Here is a 19600-nt window from a genome sequence, read left to right as displayed (position 1 = left end):
TCAAAACTTTGAAGGTAAATAAATTATGATGGAATTACCCATTTTTTATTAAATCAACATATTTAATCCACTTTGAAAACCTGCTATAAACTTTGTGTACACTTCAACTACAAACTTTAGAAATATAGTTTAATTTTGAATAGTTTGAATTCAACTATTTACCGCAATTGAAGTTGACAACACACTAATGACAAACATATCGCTTCAGGTAAACCCTTGATGATTCGGTTAAACAAAGCATAGAAAAATAGGAATTTCAGTGATCACTTGAGCTTGAAGAGTGGTACAGTAAATTTCTGAAAGTCTGAGATTTTTTTGTTTTTTATGGTAGTGAGAGCATTATCCACCATGTCAGCGACGTCCCACTTGTCGTTATAGGGTAGACTGATAGTTTGGGACAATGGGAGGATTTCTGAACTGCTAGTGTAGGCGGAGAGGAGACGATACGATGGACACACTCTGGGAAACATCGACGGTAGAGTCACCTCCATGACGCAAACATACCTGTGATCAAACTCAGATCAACATTTGCCGTTTAGAAAAAAACATGACTAGTGGTGGCACTTTCATACGAGCCTACAGCCAAAGTAAAAAAAATTACAATGAAGTCCTTTGATGTAAAAAGCAAAATCTGTGTCCTCCAAAAAAGTTCAATATAGATTGCAAACGTATGGTATTAGAACTTGCCCGGAAGTAGAAATACCTCAATGCTACACTCGTCAGTGCAACACCTAAGCCAAGTGAGATATTATGCCATTGTAGGCCGAAAGGGTCGAGTACCAGTATAAGCACACAACACTAGCACTTGTTGGTTATCTTAACGTAGTACTTAAGAACATGACTACTATTCCTAGGCAAAGTCCGGTGACGGGCTAAACATGACGTTAATGGGTTAAGGTAGGTACGATTTGATACCTACCTGTCTGTTTTGATTGAAACACGTTAACAAGAACTCATAATGTAGTTACCATATCATAGCACCATAACCCTGGAGCCCAATATAATAAATTCAAGTTTTCACAAATATTGCCCAACATAAATATCAAAGAAACACACCGGTTCTGTATGATTTTTATTGAAAAAAACTATCACAATTATGAAAAACCTTTATCGAACAAACTTACCCATTTTTTTCCAGCAGGAAGGCTGCACTTTGGTATTCAAGGGCATCATAACCGACAACTGACTGTCCCAAACGAGATAGAAGCTCAAAAATGTAACGTTTCCGTTTGTCTTTCCTCTGCAAAGATACTGTCAAAAGCTGGTTCTCCACAGACCTGGCTACTTCGTCCACGTACTCAAAGAGGATTTCATCTCCTGAAAAAAAAAAAACATTTTGGTTAAGAAGAATAAAATAGTGAGGAATCGTAGTGAAATATTTATTATTTTAAAATATGTGAAAACTATTGACAAGCTTTTGATTGATTGTTATTGCAAAACAATTCTAAAACAAGAAAATTATCTAGATACACATAGGAATCTAGGGAAGAAATTGTTTTTGTTAGTTTACAGGAAATTCAATCTAAATTGTGAAAGGCATTCAAATTTTATAAATAACATATTTGACCAACATGATTTAAAAGTGAATAATCATTCTTCTCCAGTTTTTAACAAAGCCGGAAAATTTGTGTCAGCCTTTTCTTTCCTTACCTGGCAGATTTATTTCAGCATTATTTTCTATAATTGAACAATTTCAATAATCTGACAGACTCCTAGTTCCATAAGTGTCCATCATTCAGATCCAATTGTATGCAGGCGAGTGGTTATAGTGCTCACACTACAGTCAAACTATCACCAGTTCAATCCCGATAAAAGCCAGAAACTTTTTGAAGCTTTTGTAAAGTGCTCAGCCTTGCTAGATCATTGGACAAAAAAGGTTCCCACCAAAGAAAGAGCTGATCATAAGTCAATAACAAAGCTTTATATTCCAGGATGGTAGGCTCTAGCCAGGAATCATTTCATTTAAATCATGATTGTCTGGGAAGGGGTGAAGTGAGTGAGCTTGCTATAGATTATTATCTTTTTAGTTACAATACGCATCTCCGCTAGGTCATAAGCTTTAAAATAACTGAATCGTATACTGTACATCAATTAAGTAGCCCAGCTGGAAAAGGGATGTAACAGAAAAAAACCCTTATTGTATTAAGTATTTAGACACTAGCCTGTGATGTTGTGAGGCAAGTCGAGTACTGTTCCAATCAATCTCTGGACGGTGGGTGACACAATGATGTTTGCCGATCTCACAGAACTGTGCGCTCCGAACCTCACAGCCAGCAGAACATACTCCTCTGGATCTGCGTCGCAAACGTACAAAATTATTGACACACTAAGAAGTCATTATGGTTATTTAGAGTTGGAATGTAAGTAGATTGCATGAAACTAAATATATTTTTTCCCATTTTGCAAATTTGTTCCCTTTTTAGGCCACATTCCCCTCCTGACGTTGGGTGTTTACTAAAAGATGGCAAACATTCACATCTCATTTTTTTAACTAGCAGTTACCCAGCGTGCGTTGCTGCACTTACAACTATTATTTTTTATTTTAAATGGTAATATGTTCTTTACAATAAATAATAAAAATGTATACCAAAAACAAAAATAGAATATTTACTTTACTTAATTTCCAGTGTAAAACAATGTTTTTTTTATTAGGTGTAGAAATGTCAATTTTTAGGCTTACACCTACCGTGAGTATGCAACATACAGCTGTCCATGTGATACAAAAGCATGACGCAAAGGAAATTGTAGACGATTGAATTCAAAGTGTAATTTGGATTAAATCATCGGTATTCTTAGGATTAAGACTATTCCTCCTTTTAACTTACCACTGATGATTGTTGCTTCGATCAAGTTTGGTGTTATATTTTAATCGTCAGTCTGGTTCCGTTGCACAGCTTGGGTGGATTTAAGTTTTGCATTAGTATTATTGAAGTTCCTTCTTTTAATCACAGTAATGTGGTGGGTTGATGACAAATCGGGTGGTAACAGTGGCCCCCCCCCCCCCCCCCCTATATTGGGCCACAGTGGAACACCTTTTTGTAAAACAGTCTATAAAAATCAGTTTCCATTGAATTATAAATTTTAAAATATATGTAATGTATGCCGGAAAGATTGTTCTCTAAGTACATTTATTTATCTTCTGAAGCTGTTAACCAAACAGGTAAAAAATGAAAAATGTTTTGTAATGTTTGTTCCATTGCGGCCCACCCTCCCCTACTTACAAAGTGTCAATTATTTTCATGTTATTGAGGTGAGAATTTGTTGTAGTTGACCATTCCTCAGCATGTTTGAAATACAGTGTGGTCCAAAAAGAACTGACACATTTTACCAAAATTTTTATTTACAAAATTTTTACTACATGGTAACATTTACATGTACAGTCAGAAAAACTCAAAAAGTTGTTGGTGATATTCAACATATCTCAATATGGCCACCATTTAAGGCTTTGCCGGAGTTAAATACAAATTTAGCACATCGCACACCTTTGCTGCATTTCTCGAGGATGAAATTAACATTGCATGAGTAATTTTTATAGCCAGCTATTATGTTCAACTCTTAAATTAAAATTTTCAATCAGAAATAGTGGTAAAAACAGTTGTTTCTTGGTACTTTAGGCTATTGTTGTTTAAATTGATTCATAACAATTCATCAGAGCTATGGCTGCTCCTCAGCAAAAAGCTCAGTGTGTCTTGTGGTTTAGAGAATTCAGATCAATAGTTTCAGTTCAACGACGTTTTAGATTGGAGTATGGTGTTAATTACTCTCCTTCGTGTAACTCAATTAAGCAATGGGTAAAGAAGTTTAAGAAAACAGGCAGTGTTTTTAATGTTAATCCAGAAATTCAGAGAAATGTTTGGCGGGAGTTTGAATTTCGATTTGACGGTAGAGCCTTAAACAATGGCCATATTGAGATTTATTGAATATCATCAAAAAGTTATTGAGTTTTTTTCTATCTGTACATATGTTAATGTTACTATGTAGATACAATTTTGTAAATAAAAATGTATGTTAAATGTGTCAGTTAATTTTTGGACCACTCTGTATATATATCACCATTGTTAACAACAAGCTAACCGAAAGACTATTGCAATACATTTTTTCAGGAAATTCAGCGTTCTTAAAAATATTACTTTCAGGGCTATGGGTTCTGTCCACCCATAAACAAAGTGGGGCCTGCAAGGAACTTTATTGAGACAACAAATTGATCAGTCAGTAGCTTTTTGATGGTTCGAAAACTGTACCCAGCTGTACCTGATCTTGGGCTTTGAATAAATTAATGATCCCGGCTAATGGAACAGCTGATCTTAGTGACAAAACTACACAGATCATCTGACTCTATTCTACCTAAGACTATTGATACAACTAGACATTCCATCCCCACGTTAAAATACAAAACGTCGGTGGTTGACGTTAGCCACCCTGTCACGGACAGATTGTTCTGATCTAAATTACTAATTTCAGTCAAATACACAGACTTTTTTACCAAGTCAAACAAATGGAATGACTTATTGTAAGCTACAGCGACTGACCTATCAACTTGGTCAGCAAAAAAATAAGGTAGATAATAGAATTATAAGAACTAGCACATTCTGTGACTTGCTCACACAACTATGTCGTTATTAAATAAAAAAATTGGTGTTAGCTGGTTCATATAGATGGGATGTCCACTTCAGTATCCAATAGTCAATGATTTAACACTTCACTTATTGTGTTAAAATACACACCCAGGTGGCGACCACACCTAAATCGATAATGATAATCTACAGTATGTAACCTATCTATGAGAACTAGACCTTGGTTTGGCAGGATGATCGTAAGGTCAACGTCCAGTTTGATGAGGAAATGCACCGCATCGCCGTCTGCAAACACCTCCACCTGGTCCGGCATCACCTTACCCTCGCCAATGAGGGACGAGTACTCGTAGGCACACCGGTTATCCACCGTCTCCAACTTATCCACCTGGAATGTCACTTGTTGAGTACATCTACCAACCTCCAGCAACCATCGTTCTTCTGCTGTGCCCCGAGGTAGTCCAACAAAACTAGTGTTTCTCATTTACCCTTTTATACAGAGGGCCAGGCTTACAAGTGACCATGGGATAGCATCACAGCTGGAACAGCTTATTGCGCACCCATTTACCCTTTTACCTCAGCATACCACTTTATGAAACATAAATACCTCTACCCCAGCAAACCTGCAGACTGAGCGAATTTCCATTTGTATGATTGGATTTTCACCTAAATATTTCCATGTCAGATTTATCCCCTATTTAAATGACATCAGATTTAATGAGTGATTATTAAGGTTTTCCACTACAGGATAACAATTGTGTTTTTAGTAAAATGTTAATAGCTTCGTAAGAATCCAAATATATCCATAATCAAGCAAACAACAATAGTTTACTTCTCCATCAAAATAACATGGGGATTTAAAATTTACAAACATACTTCAAGATACTAAATTACTTTGTTTTCATAATGGTTTAGAAAGAGAAATTTGGGAAATTTGAGAATTCCTGGGTTTTGAGGGTAACCCCATAAAACCCAGTTCCTTTAGTCCGATCATGCTAGTTCGTGAACTCGTTCAAATAAACGTAGGTTTACACGTTTGTAACAAATTTCTTCAGAATCAGACCATTGCTACCCAAAATGGTGTTAACGGACACATACAGGGTTAGGCAAAAGTCTGGAACCTCCCAGATAACTTTTTAACGCGTTGCAGTAGGAAAACCAAACTCTGCACATATTAACAACAAAAGAATTTGTACTTTTTCATCAAAGTTACAACCTTGCCCCAGCCCCCAAAATGGGGTATTTTGGGGGCAGTCTCAAATTTTCAAATGTAAACACCTATCATGTGACCCCTCACTTTAAAGGGTTTATCAAGAGAAATTGAATGGCGCAAACCAGAGGTCCATATTACACACCTAATCAAAATGGCAGCCATTTTAATTATTTGAGATAAGCAAGCAAGATAAAGTCTGGACATCCCCAGTTAACTTTAAAGTATTTAGTATTTTAATACAGACCAAAAGGTAAATTCTCTTTTTTATAAAGGTATGCTGAGTTTAGTTTTCCTGTTATAACCTGTTAAAAAGTTAATAGGGGATATTTCAAAATGACTGCCATTTTGATTAGGGGTGCGATATTGACCTCTAGTTTGCGCCATTTAATTTGTTTTGAGAAACCCTTTAAAATTAGGGGTCGCATGATAGGTGTTTACATTTGTAAATTTGAGGCTGCCCCCAAAATACCCCATTTTGGTGGCCAAGTTCTAACTTTAATGAAAAAGTGCATTTTTATATGTTGTAAACATGTGCCGAGTTTGGTTTTCACACTGCCACACGTTATAAAGTTAACTGGGGGTGTCCAGACGTTATCTTGCTTGCTCATCTTAAATTAAAATTGCTGCCATTTTGATTAGGGGTGCGATATTAACCTCTGGTTTGCACCATTCATTTTCTCTTGATATACCCTTTAAAATGAGGGGTCACATGATAGGTGTTTACTGCCCCCAAAATACCCCATTTCGGGGGCTGGGGCAAAGTTGTTACTTTGATGAAAAAGTGCAATTTCTAATGTTTTAAATATGTGACTTTGGTTTTCCTACTGCAACACATTAAAAAGTTACCTGGGGGTTCCAGACTTTTGCCTAACCCTGTATATGAATGAATTTGAATTGATGGCGTTTTTGGACACTGTGGAAATCAAAACGAAAAAGTAAACCGTTCCCAGGTCCAGGTCTGCCTAAGGTAATAGCAATAGCATATTCCCTTATATGGGAAATTTGCTAAACTATTTGATGTAGCACTTTGTATTGTAGCCTACAGGTCATCAAACAATTTTCCAAACATGATTATGAATTGAGGTTATATTTTTGTAGATGAAAAAAATATACTTCTAGTATCTGAGGCATACTGAAAACCTCATAATTCATATAGTAAGACTTATTTCTCTATTGCTGTTAATTAAAGTCAAGTCACTGAGTTTTACAAACGGTTATTTAACAAGGTAACTGTTAAATAATCTTATCCTCGTCTTAACGATTTGTTGACTACACAGTCGCTGATGAGTTGTCAACTAATGCTGAAACACCAACCGGTAAAATCCTTAAGTTTAATACTTACTTCACCACCACAAAGGCCACCAATAGTGCTGTGCCTACCACAGGTTCAGAAAACTTCAATTCACTATGTATAAAATACTTTTGGCTATGGATAGTAGTAGTAGGGCCCATACCCATGTTTAAAGTAGCAGCAATTTTTAGACCGGAAATGAACGTAGTTTAGTTGAGCCAACGACAGATTGTAGGCCCACTACATCAATTACATATTTTTTTTCGTGTGCATCAGCTGTTTAACCAAGCCCAACCAAAACAACATGTTACCGGGAGCACAAGAGGTTTTACGTTTGTTGGGGAGAAGAGAAAATTTTAAGTTTTACGCAAGGAAAAGAAAGATTTTCCTCAAGGAAGAAGGGGGGAGGGGATGTAATTATCTCGTAGTTCCATAGCATTAATAAACCTACACATTCCATTCAAAAGTTAAAGTTATCGCCAGTTTTTTAATAAAAATCATCGTACCATAGTTGATGTGAGCCACCGACAGATTGTGCTGATCTAAATCACTAATTTCTTTTGAATATACTGTACATACTTTTTAACAAAGTCAAACTAATGGAATGACTTATGGCATAGATAAAACATACTCCCTTAGTAGATTTCTCATCCTTATGGAACAGCTGAAGACAATTTTATTGTTAGTTCTGTACGGTTTATGTAGAGGTCGTGTTTTGTTTACAATTTGTTTCCCGTTATTACAGCCATTTAAAACCTCGTTTAACCAAATAATACGATCTAACCATAAACAATAACTTGTCCCCTAGTTATATAACCAAACAGTAAAGCACAAATCATGAAATTAACCCTAAAATAATGGAAACAAAGTTTCGTCGACACTAGCGCCTTTGTGTCACGTACATGAACTAGACACGAAAAACGTGCTTCAAAATTTACAATGGGATGAGAAGTCTACTTGTGTTGGTTAGTCTATGCTTATGGTGAGCTATAGCAACTGATGACCCATCAACTTGGTCAGCAACAATAAGGTAGAAAAATGAATTTTAGACCCTAGCACATTCTGTGACTGGCTCACACAACTACCCATGTTCTTTTTTGATAAAAAAAAAATTGGCAACAGCTCCATATAGATGGGATGTCTACTTCAGTATCCAATAGTCAATGTCCATAGCGTGTCACATGCAAAGCAAACCAAAATCCTGCATATTACAATCAACTTTCCAATTATCCAAGTTAAAAAAAAGTTCCTAAGGGCGAAATTGAATTTCAACAATGGTACAGTCTGTAATTGGCTCATTCAACTAAGTACAGTTTGTATGAAAACTTGGCTACAGCTGGTTTAACAGAACTATACTTAACGCAAATAGAACTGGCGGGTGAAGGTAATGTTCTTAAATAGGCCAGCTTAATCAACCACCTGTTCTCAATGGTTATAGCTGGGATTTCTACCTTATATTCCACTAGCAAAATTTGGGTGGTTTACAGGGAAGGTTTCCTGGGTTCCACTTTTTTAGCTTAATGTATACATCAGCTGATCAACTGTCTGATGTTATTTGAAGGTTATAGTGAGGTGGACGAGATGGAATCACTTCCCCTCGAACCGCCTAAATTTTGCGAACGGAGTATAGTATCCAAAAGTCAATAAATACGTTACTAATACCAAGAAATATTTGGCCCTAACCTTGGCTTCTTCTAGTAAAAGGTCTCGACGATACAGTGGTAACGCTGCAGCCCAGGCCTACCGAAACAGCTGTTGCACTAATTCAGAATGGAGCTTCCACATACAATGTTTATGTTATGTTTATACTTTTAATGCTGTTGATACATCGGAATATACCGGACGATGCAGTGCAGCCACACGCCAACGAAAGGCTAGTTTCAACACATTTTAATGTATGGATGTCTAAATATTATGTAAACGTATGAAAATGTTTCGATGATGTATTGGAAAAGTTGGATAGCTGCCTAAGATCAATGCATGTTTATATACCTAGTCCATTAATTTTTCTTTCTTCTTATTTGGTTGATACATTTTTATAAACCTCGAATTTTGTCTACATAGACATCAGGCATATGTATGCTACGTACCACGTAAAGCAAGGGGTGAGCCATTGCAGTATAAGATTGAACTGTACCAAAAATTGTAGTGGCAGCAACAGGATTCGAACCCACAACAGCACCATCTTGTATTTGTAGCCAATTGCACTATCGGTTGGTCCACCGAATCATCGAAACTACTCTTACACCAACCATTCTTTAAGATCATTATAACAAAATACAGCGTGACCTTTTCATCATACAGCCTACTTGATGCATATGGCCAAACTCCATCCTCTTCATCAGGAATCCCATTGATTGCTATCTATTTGGTACTTACCCAACGATGAATTTGGCACCATGAGAAAATTCTGTCGAGATGTCTTATTTTGGTGTGAAGGTAATTTTCTAAACAACGCCATAAAAAGTGTTATTAAGGGATTTTGGAACAAGTAAAACTTCTAGGCATACCAACACCTGACTATTCCCTATACTTAATATTTTTTGCTCCACCTCGGATACTAACAATAAGTTATGTCCAAATGCGGGATTGTGCTTTTGGCACTACCGGTACTCCAGTAATTTCATCATGCGCATACATTCAAAATGTATTTTCAAACTGATCAGTTCTTTAGTATAATTTCTATTGTGTCCAACCAATGCCACACTAAAAAAAACAGGCTGTAATGCTCGTCAAGCATGAGGTCACGATAGAAGACGGCAATGATGTAGGTATTTATTTATTTATTTTCCAAGGAAAGATTAAAACAAGCAACTGATCACAAACAGCAAACATTACGTCATTCTCGTCTTCTATCGTGACGTCATGCTTGAAGAGCATTATACGGCCTGTTTTTTTTTAGTGTAGCCTTGGTCCAACACTACTTTTCAAGCTGAAATTGGTTATTTAACTGAGATTTAATATTATTAAAAATACATAGTAGGCCTACTCTTTTTTTATCATAGGCCTACAAACTATTTTGAATTTCAAAGTGTTGAAAATAAGATCATATAGGGCTGCTGTATGTAGTTATAGAAGGAGCGTTCAATAGTTTTAAACAGCACTTGGCAGATATAAACTGTGTTTGTGTATCCAAGTATTCTAATAGAGAAGTTACCACAAGAAAATAAACTGTGGTAGAATTTCATGAATAGTACATTAAAACATAAAAAAATTGAGAATTTACAAAATCTTGGGTTGTAAGTTGATTTTTAAAGGTTTATATAACCTTTAAAGACCTTTTTTTAATTTCACATTTAGGTTGGATCAAACATTTAAGTTCCCTGCTCTCAATTGTTTCTTTTATGTAAAAGAGATGGATTTGTTAAACTTTAAAAAAGAATCTTCCATAAATAATATTCGGATAAAAAAATGGTTCAAAAGTTTTTGAAAAAAGATGGACGTAAACATAAAAAAACAAATCTTAAAATTCAAGATCCATTCTTATTGGTTGGAAACCATTGAAGTTAATTTCAAAGATCGAGAACACTTCAAGTTACAAGTTATTGAAATTAACTTACTTGATATTTTAAATACGCTGAATGGAGTTCAGTTAAAACTTTAGCTAAGGCTCGGTCTGTGTATTCCCAGTTTTTTAAAGAGGGAAGAGCATCTTCTAGCATCTCGAGATTAATCGAGTAGAAGTCAAAATCACCAAGATCAAAGTCCGGGGGGCATTTTGGGAACGCTCCGTTGAAGATGATTTGCCAAATCACATACTGGTCTGCTATCGGAATCTTCAGTTTAAAACGATCATTGATCGCTACTTTAAGCTTTTCCAACGCAGGCTTGCCTGACGATACTTCTAACAATTCTATTTCTCTGGCACAAATACCTGTAAATACAATGTAAAGTTAAAGAATCTGAAGAATCAATATGATCCTCGGATCTTCTTTACCCTCGAGTCAGCTACAACAGGAAGAAAATAGCAGATTGCGCAGTTTCCAAAGTTTATTAAAATATATCTGCAAACTAACAACAAAACAGTTTGTATCAATACAATTGTAAGTATTACAAATACAAAAAATATAAAGGAATAATCGAATGAGAAATTACTTTTTCAATAAAACCTTAAAACTTTGAAATTGTAGAAACAGTTAAATGTGATGGTAATTCAATGAAACAGATAGCAAATGCACAATTTACTTAAACACAGTAGGCCTACTGATAGCCAAATTTAATAAAAAATTATCTCTAAACTCAAACCGTGATAGCCTACCTTATTTTTTGTATGAATATGAAATATTAAACATTGCAGTTACAGGGCTACTCAGGTGATTCCATTATTTTAACACCTCACAAAATTGTAGAAAAACGTTTCAAATTTCTTTAAAATTAATCATACGAATGACATTTATCTATATGATTTAATAGTAATAAAATATTTAAGCAAACTTTATTTGTTATGCGAAAGTCTATATTGACAGCTTATTAAACAATTATTTGGAAGAGAGAACGAGAAATAAAGTAAATGATATCTCATTGATTATAAGACATCACTAGTGTAAATAGACAAGCAATGACATAAAACCTGTTAACCTGCAGTTAAAAAAAAATAAACATGCACGCAATTTCTGTTAATAAAAAGAATGAAAATAAGTTGGCTTTTTGTGGTTTTGACATTTGAGTTCCAGTTTTGACACTTTCCTAGAACACAGTTTGAATTACCAGATAAATAATTTAAAGATAGTAATTGGTTAATTCACAATGGCAAGCATTATATAAATCAGCTTTCTATATAAAACAAAGTATTTATTGTAATTTACTATATTAATTCATTTCTCAACAAAAACTTGCATTTTTAATAATGTTGATTGATAGACAAATTAACATATTATACTGTCATGATAAGACACATCAAAAAGCAAATCTTTATAAATTTGGAAATAAATAGTTAAAACTTTTCTCTTCCATTAGATGTTATCGATTTTTTGAAAAAATTGTAGTAAACAAATTTTATTTAATTCTACAAAGTAAAATTACCCACAGAAAGTACAGAAATATTGAAGTCACAGAGGGAAACAACACAAATCTCAATACATACGGTGCAACATTCTTAAATAAGTACATATGGTACAGTTCAAGCAAACTATCAACGAGGAAGATGAACTCCAAACCCAAGACCAAGCCCCCGATGAGTGTGTGTAGACACTCTGGCTACCTCATATTGTTTCTCCATAGAGTTAAACATTTCTTCTTGTTTCTGTAACAATTCACTGTTTTTACTAGAGGAAGATCCTTCTTCCCCGTCCTTGATTCCCATTAACCGTTTAAACTTGGCAGTTAGTTTTCCATCTTGATCCTGAGAAAAAGTAGTTCCTTTCCAAACACTCTCAGGTCCAGCTTCGGGGGCTTTCTCCTCTTCTTTCTTTTCGGCAGCCGAACTTTCGCCCTCTTGTTTTTTGCTTCCCCATATCAGTTTGCGCTTTTGCATCTGCTGAGCGTACTTAAGAGGGTTGACTCCAGCTGGGTTATAATAACTCGGGATGGAAAACCCAGCGTTACCTTCGCCAAGACCTTGACCATCTGGCATCTTCAGTTCTATACCTAGCTTCTCCAGGATGTTCAACTTTTGCATCTTCTTGTCATGCAGTCGTTTTGACCTGTCAAAACTTTTAGAACGACTCTTAGATCTTTTTCTGGGACGACTCCGAGAGCGACTTCTTTTACTGCTTCTATCTCGGGATCTATCTTTTGACCTCTTTTTAGAGTGATTTCTATCTTTGTAATAATTTGGACTTCGGGAATCTCGTCTAGATTTATCCTTGTATTTATCTCTACTTCTGGATCTTTCTCGCCGTTTATCTTTCCTTTCTACGCTTTTAGACCGACCTCGTCTCTTTTCTCTGCTACGTGACCTTGCTTTAGTTCTTTCTCTACTCAGTGATCTTGATCTTCTATCTTTCATGCCCCTTTTTCTTCTATCCCTACTATGAGATCTCTCGCGTCTTTTCTCTTTGCTCTTGGAACGATCTCTTTTATCCAAACTTTTTATATCATACTTTGAACTTGTTTGTAAATCGTATTTTCTGTCCTTACTTTGAGAGCGATCTTTTACAGAGGTCTTACTTGGAGATCTATTTGTCCTTCGCTCATTGCTTCTTGAACGGTATCGCTTCCTTTCAGAACTTCTGGAGCGATCTCTCTTTTGGTCATCGGAATACCTGATGAAGTCGCTTCCTTTACCAGACGCTCTGGGTAACGCTGGATGTCCCAAAGACTCATCACTGTCGGACAACTCTTCCTGTTGAATTTTATAACCTATATCTAACGCTATTTTATTTACAACAGTTGGTGGGTTCGGTAGTTTAGAACTGCCTTCTCCTTTGTACTTCTCATGGCTTTTAATTTTGACATCTTTGCCTCCTTCACTGCTGGTTGATGAGTATGAAGAAAAGGAAGAGCTTCTTCGCACTTTCCTGTTGGATTTGTCACTCATTTTAACTTGCCTAAGACCTTAAAATGACAATGCAGTCTTCTCAATTACCACCTGAAACATTCAAGAAGACACCAGATATACAAAATACATCGTTTGCTGATCTAATATGTTTTTCATCTCTGTAACAAAGGTTAAAACTTTAACTAATACAGATCTTAAGTATGTAATGGCTCTTGAATGGAAATAAGAACTGGGCTTTAACCATAAACATATTCTGTCATTGGTTTTCTTAGAGCACACAACTTGAACACATATGAATTGAAAATTACACCTTACATAATTCATTAGTTAATTGTTAAATTGGTAAACAGAAACGAAGATGCAAACTCATAACAGGGGCCTACAGGATAGTATGGGTCGGACATGTAAGTACCAGAGTTTTTTCTAACAGGTACTCAGGCATCGCCCAGCTCACTTGGGAGGTGCATTAGAATTTTGATGACTAGGAAATTAATTTTTTTAGACCAATTTTTGTTAACATTTACCAATTGAGATATACAGGGTGTCCGGCCATAAGTGTTAAATAAAATTTTGCATCAAACTACATGGTAATGGAGACATAATGACGCACATTTGAGGTTCCCAACCTCAACCGTTAGGGAATAACAAATGAATTAAGGTTTTCCAAAAATTATTGTAGTTGTTATGAAAAAGGTTATATTACTCTGTTAAAAATGCACTAATTGTTAATTTAAATGTCATTTTCAGAATCCTCACAAAATTTTAAATAGATATAACACATAATCGTTGGGGTACGGAAAAATATTCTACTTAAATTTCTTCGTTAAACAATTATTTTTAATATCGACGAAAATTTAAATAACATTCAGCAATTTATTTCTCGGTTACCGAGTTCCACTGAGTTTAACAAATATTACTAAAAACTTCCTTATTTAAAGGGCTTTACAATGGTGTAATATAGTTTTTACCAAGTTTCAAATTTCCCAATGTAATTCAATCATTGTTGTAAAAAAACATGGTAGGGCAAAGAAAAGCTATTGTGAAGAATAATACATTTAAGTGCAGGCAACGAATAATTTGTATTTTTTCCTCGCATGCAACGTTTTTTTTATAACTATTAAGCTAAGTAAAGAAACATATCGTTGTAAAATGTGTTTGTGATAAAGGTACGGTTATCGTATATTTTTCATATTTCAGATAAGATTTCAATTACCTCGCGGAAGTTCGGTTGTGGCTATACCAAAACTACCCGAAATGGATTGGGCGTGGTCGACGTGGAGGAAGTGTGACATGGCCTCCTCGATCTCCAGATTTGAGCACGATAGATTTTTTTGTTTGGGGTTACATGAAAGGTCTAGTTTACTCAACTGTTGTAAACTCTGAAATTGAGTTACGGGAGAGTATCTTTGAGGCTGCTGGGAAAGTAAGGAAAAAATTGACGTATGAGGTCACAGTTGGCGCAATACACAAGCGAGCTAGAGCCTGCTTGCGGGAAAACGGAGGGCACTTAACACCCAAACTGTGATTCCACCTTAATAAAAGTTGTGCTTCGGACAAAGTATGTCATTGATTTGATTTTTATTGTGTATTTTAACTAATGTATTGTGTTTTTTTTATTTTCTAAAGTCTAAACAAACACTCTTTAGTTTGATGGAAGTGTAGTCTGGTCAATTATAAATTACACAAACCCTCATCATCAATGGTCAGCTCATAAAATAGTAGCCTAAGTAAAATTCATTATTTTTTACAATATCTGTTTTAGTTTAACCGTGTTTTTTCACAATAGTGCGTAAAATTCACCATAGATTTGACATTAGATAAATGTAGTTATACATCATTGTAAAGCCCTTTAAATAAGGAAGTTTTTAGTAATATTTGTTTAGCTCAGCGGAACTCGGTAACCGAGAAATAATTTGCTGAATGTTATTTAAATTTACGTCAATATAAAAAATAATTGTTTAACGAAGAAATGTAAATAGAATATTTTTCCGTACCCCAACGATTATGTGTTATATCTATTTAAAATTTTGTGAGGATTCTGAAAATGACATTTAAATTAAGAATTAGTGCATTTTTAACAGAGTGATATAACCTTTTTCACAACAACTACAATAATTTTTGGAAAACCTTAATTAATTTGTTATTCCCTAACGGTTGAGGTTGGGAACCTCAAATGTGCGTCATTATGTCGCCATTACCATGTAGTTTGATGCAAAATTTTATTTAACACTTATGACCGGACACCCTGTATATATGGTCGAGAGTACATTTCTAAGTTTTTCTTTAGGCTCATTTTCATGTGTAATAGTGATGGTTGAACATCTTGAAGTTCCCGTGATTTTGTGAAGTGATCACTTAAAAGTGTCCCACAATCGCAGAAGTTGGTCATGACATTTGCAATCCAGGCATGGAAACAGGGCCGGCTTTAACCATAGTCTAGGCCAAATAGGCGCGCGCCTAGGGGCATGCACCACAATATTACAATTTACAAAATAATGCCACTGCTAATGTTTTCTATTGTGGATAATAGGTTCAAGTGGTGTACCCTAGTCATATAGGGTATTTGTCACTGTGGTAGGCTAATACTCACAATTGTCTGAGGACTGACAAAAATCTTAGATTTCTACGATTTCAACGCAATCATAGGAGAAACATCATAGGAGAAAGTTGCAGTACTTTCTTGCCAAAGGGGACATTCAATACTTATTATCAATGTTTTTTTTAGGCCTATATATTAATATTTTTTTCTTTATAATGATCCATAGGCCTATTCTATGTTTTAATATTTTCAACACTTTTAAGTTACAAAATGACAACTGATCTGTTTAGGCTAATATAATATATAAATGGATTAGGGCCTAACCCTAGTACTGCCCTGACCTGATTTTTAAAGCCAAATTGCTCGATGCCCTGGCGATTTTGGCCATTTGGCAGAGTTGTTTATGACAATTCGCAGGTTACAAATCAATATGTTAACTTAATATCGATATAATCGGATCAAAAAATAAAATACCAATACTGTACAGTAGGCCTACATGTTGAGAAAAAAATCATCGATAATAATGAATGTTCCCTTTAACAGGAACGTAAGTTACCGAGATGTTCACTATTACACCGAGACCACAGAAGACGCTTATGGATTTTGATTATAATGACCTCAGGATCTGATGTTTTAAGAACGATTTCACCACAATCACAGAAAATGATCATTATTTGCCACGATCGCAAATGACAATAATGTTTCCACTAGAGATGTAACGAATAATCGGTTACTTAGTGAAGTTACTGTAAGTTAACTTATTTCAAACTGCTGATTTGGGGGGTCAGTTACTTATTCTCTAGGTAAGGTCTACTACCGAACCCAGAGCCCGCACCTCAGGTGGAACCTAACTTAGGGGTCTAGGACCGGCCCTGAATTGGCTTTTTTTTATAACGAACCATAACTTGATAAGTTGGCCTACCTATCAAATTAATTGATATAGTACTTAATTTACATTTTAAGTTTAGTATGTTAGGCCTACCGTAACTTAAGTTACCGGTAGTTAGAACAATTTGATGGGAACAATCCAATTTCTTTTCACGTAGGCCTAACTTACTGTAACTTAGGTTAGGCCTATTCATATCTCCCAGAATTTTCTGAATGAAACGAGTAGCCTAGGGTACCGCATATTGATATGTTCCAACCATAACTTAATTAGAGTTTATGTTTAAAAAAGAATAGGTATGTCTGCAAAATGGCAATTTGGCTTGGCCACTAAGTTATAAGTTAAATAGGCTAGGCCTAGGTATGGAAACTTACCTGTAACCATTCGGAGGGTTAAGGAGGTAAAAATTAATTGCAAAACCAATTAATCCAAATGTGGGTTATCATTACTAGGCCTAACTAAGTTAGAGCCTACACCATAACAAAATTTGAATGGAGTAAGGGAGCATGAACGATTCTGTACCATAGGCCTTATGATCACTGTATCTCGAACAAACTGGCAGGTACAGTTACTTAACTGGGCTATGGCTAATATCAATTGAAACTATCAAATTGAAAATATTGATTAATAATCAATATTTTTAAATATATCTATTATAAAATTAAACTATCATAACCTAACCTAGCCAACCAAAGTTGCTGATGGTGAAAAAATCGCATGAAGGTTTACTAATCGAATCGATAGTTTCAATCGATGTTAGCATAGCTCAGTTAAGAAACTGCACCCAAACTGGCAACTAACCTGTTTTCATCTTCGTGTAAGTTAACTGAGTTTACGAGTATTGCTTTACAAATTGGCAAGCATAGGCCAAGCCAAGTTTTGATTGCTTCAAGTTTCCACCTAAAGGTTAGGACTAGGCCTAAGCCTACCTAGGCCTAGCCTACTTAAAAGTATTTAAACGGCCTGTCCTGACTTCAAAATGAATTCATTTGTTTGAACTCGGGCTAACTTATTTCGTCTTTAAATATTGAAAATTAAAAATTATTCAAATTTAACTTACCGAGTTTCGAAGACAGTACATCCTGCAGAAGACGTTGAAGAGGCAAGCAAACAGAAGTTATCATAACTACCCCACTAAGTTATTTGTAAAACTATAAATTGAATACAATTTTCATGCAAGCAGCCAAAGACTTGTTTAGTATGTGATTTTAGATTTCAAACCTAAATCATTAAAAAATTGTAAAACACAATTTAGGTAAAACAGCATAAAAGTTTGTGAATCATTGAATACAATGCAGAACAGAATACAGAAAACTACAATCCTCAACCTCAATCCTCATTTTTCACTTTTCAGTTTTTTTTACTACGGAATGGATTATGGAATACGGAACGGACGGGGACGGATAAAGTACAAGTACAAGACAAAACATGTATACCAGCCAATCGGAAGGTGTCTAGCTGTGCGAAAGACTAAAGCAATGTGATGATGAACTTTCAAAGTGAACCATAGAGCATAGCCCCTGTTGCTGCAGACCTGCAATAAGACATAATAGATATTAATAATTTTGCAAACAATTTACAAATTGAACTAATTTTCAGTTCAATAAATTAATTTTTACAAGATGTCAAGTCATCCTTTTCTATCCAAGTTGAGGTTATCCATATGTAATGGGGAGGGTAGGCTAGGAAAGCTGGGTTGACGACCTGTGTCACGGCCACCTTTAACTACAGGCCGCGGCCTGGTAGAATTGGCAACGTCGCAAGTGGTGTTGTTTAGTGACAAGACATCCCATAAGATAACACAGGTGACATCAGCTCATTAATTCTCACTTTATTGATTTAAACTTAAATTCATGAACATAAATTTATTAAAATATTAAAAAATAAAACATACAGAATTGAAACCCGAAAGAATATGAATTAAAAATCTATATCTGTACATTTGTGGAGTCAATATCGTCATAGTCCAGTAACCAATCTTTCGTAAATACAAAAATACCATTAGCTGCTTCCAAACAAAACAGCTGTTACAACACCACTTGCGACGTTGCCACTTCGAAGGCCGCGGCCTGGAGTTAAAGGCGGCCGTGCCTGTGTTCGGACCTTGCAAGCTGGGAAGCGTGCCGGCTGGACGTGTTTGGGTTAAAATTTAAAATACAGTACTGAGGTATTTTCACATAAAACATGTCAATGATTGTATTGCGCTTATTTTTACATTGAAAATAAATTTTATTTTAGTTTAGACTTGACCATTGCCAATATTGATCTCTGATCTGGTTTAATAATGATTTTGACTTTGAGTCACAGGTCAAAAATATTACCTTCAGGTCTCAGGTTGAAACGTTGAAACCCTAGGTCGGTTCAAAATCAGTTTTTGGAAAGTGTTGAGTTTTAATAGAATGATTTTCTAGCCAAGCCGAGCCTAGCTTAAAAACTTGAGGGATCTTGATCTATCTAAAAAAATCAAGCTCAATCCGAGCTTTTACGACTGCGAAAACACCATGATCGCCTAGAACGCGTATATGAGGATCACACCAACGTGATTGAAAGTTTGACGATTAACGCGTTTGCCAGTTTTTGCCTTGCCACGATCATGATGTCGACGAGGTCGAGAACATTCCACCGCGGGTTTAAGGCCGCGGAAGTTGTCAAATATTTTGC

General features: G+C 35.5%; 1 protein-coding gene across 2 annotated transcripts; it reads right to left on the bottom strand.

Moving 5' to 3' along the window:
* Positions 1 to 18285, bottom strand: LOC128996678 (arginine/serine-rich coiled-coil protein 2-like). Of its 2 annotated transcripts, XM_054422113.1 has the most exons (6): positions 18000 to 18285; positions 10636 to 10949; positions 4794 to 4959; positions 2163 to 2294; positions 1125 to 1317; positions 1 to 504 (listed from the first exon to the last, which is right to left on the bottom strand). In XM_054422113.1, exons 1-6 carry the CDS (start codon positions 18061 to 18063, stop codon positions 264 to 266), a joined length of 1110 nt encoding a protein of 369 aa, XP_054278088.1. In that variant the 5' UTR covers positions 18064 to 18285; the 3' UTR covers positions 1 to 263. The 2 variants fall into 2 exon arrangements, with proteins under 2 accessions (XP_054278088.1, XP_054278087.1); XM_054422112.1 differs by lacking the exons at positions 1 to 504; positions 1125 to 1317; positions 2163 to 2294; positions 4794 to 4959; positions 10636 to 10949 and adding an exon at positions 11129 to 13604.
* Between the last annotated feature and the right edge of the window lie 1315 nt (positions 18286 to 19600).

The sequence above is a fragment of the Macrosteles quadrilineatus genome, unplaced genomic scaffold, assembly GCF_028750875.1.
Source record: "Macrosteles quadrilineatus isolate MER2022 unplaced genomic scaffold, UCM_ALF_1.0 Scaffold_6__1_contigs__length_79288215, whole genome shotgun sequence".
Lineage (NCBI taxonomy): Eukaryota > Metazoa > Arthropoda > Insecta > Hemiptera > Cicadellidae > Macrosteles > Macrosteles quadrilineatus.
This window is presented reverse-complemented; position numbering and strand designations above follow the sequence as displayed.

Bases quoted from the DNA above. Each gene is read 5' to 3' on its own strand.
- LOC128996678 (XM_054422112.1), bottom strand. From the start codon at position 13,553: ATGAGTGACAAATCCAACAGGAAAGTGCGAAGAAGCTCTTCCTTTTCT.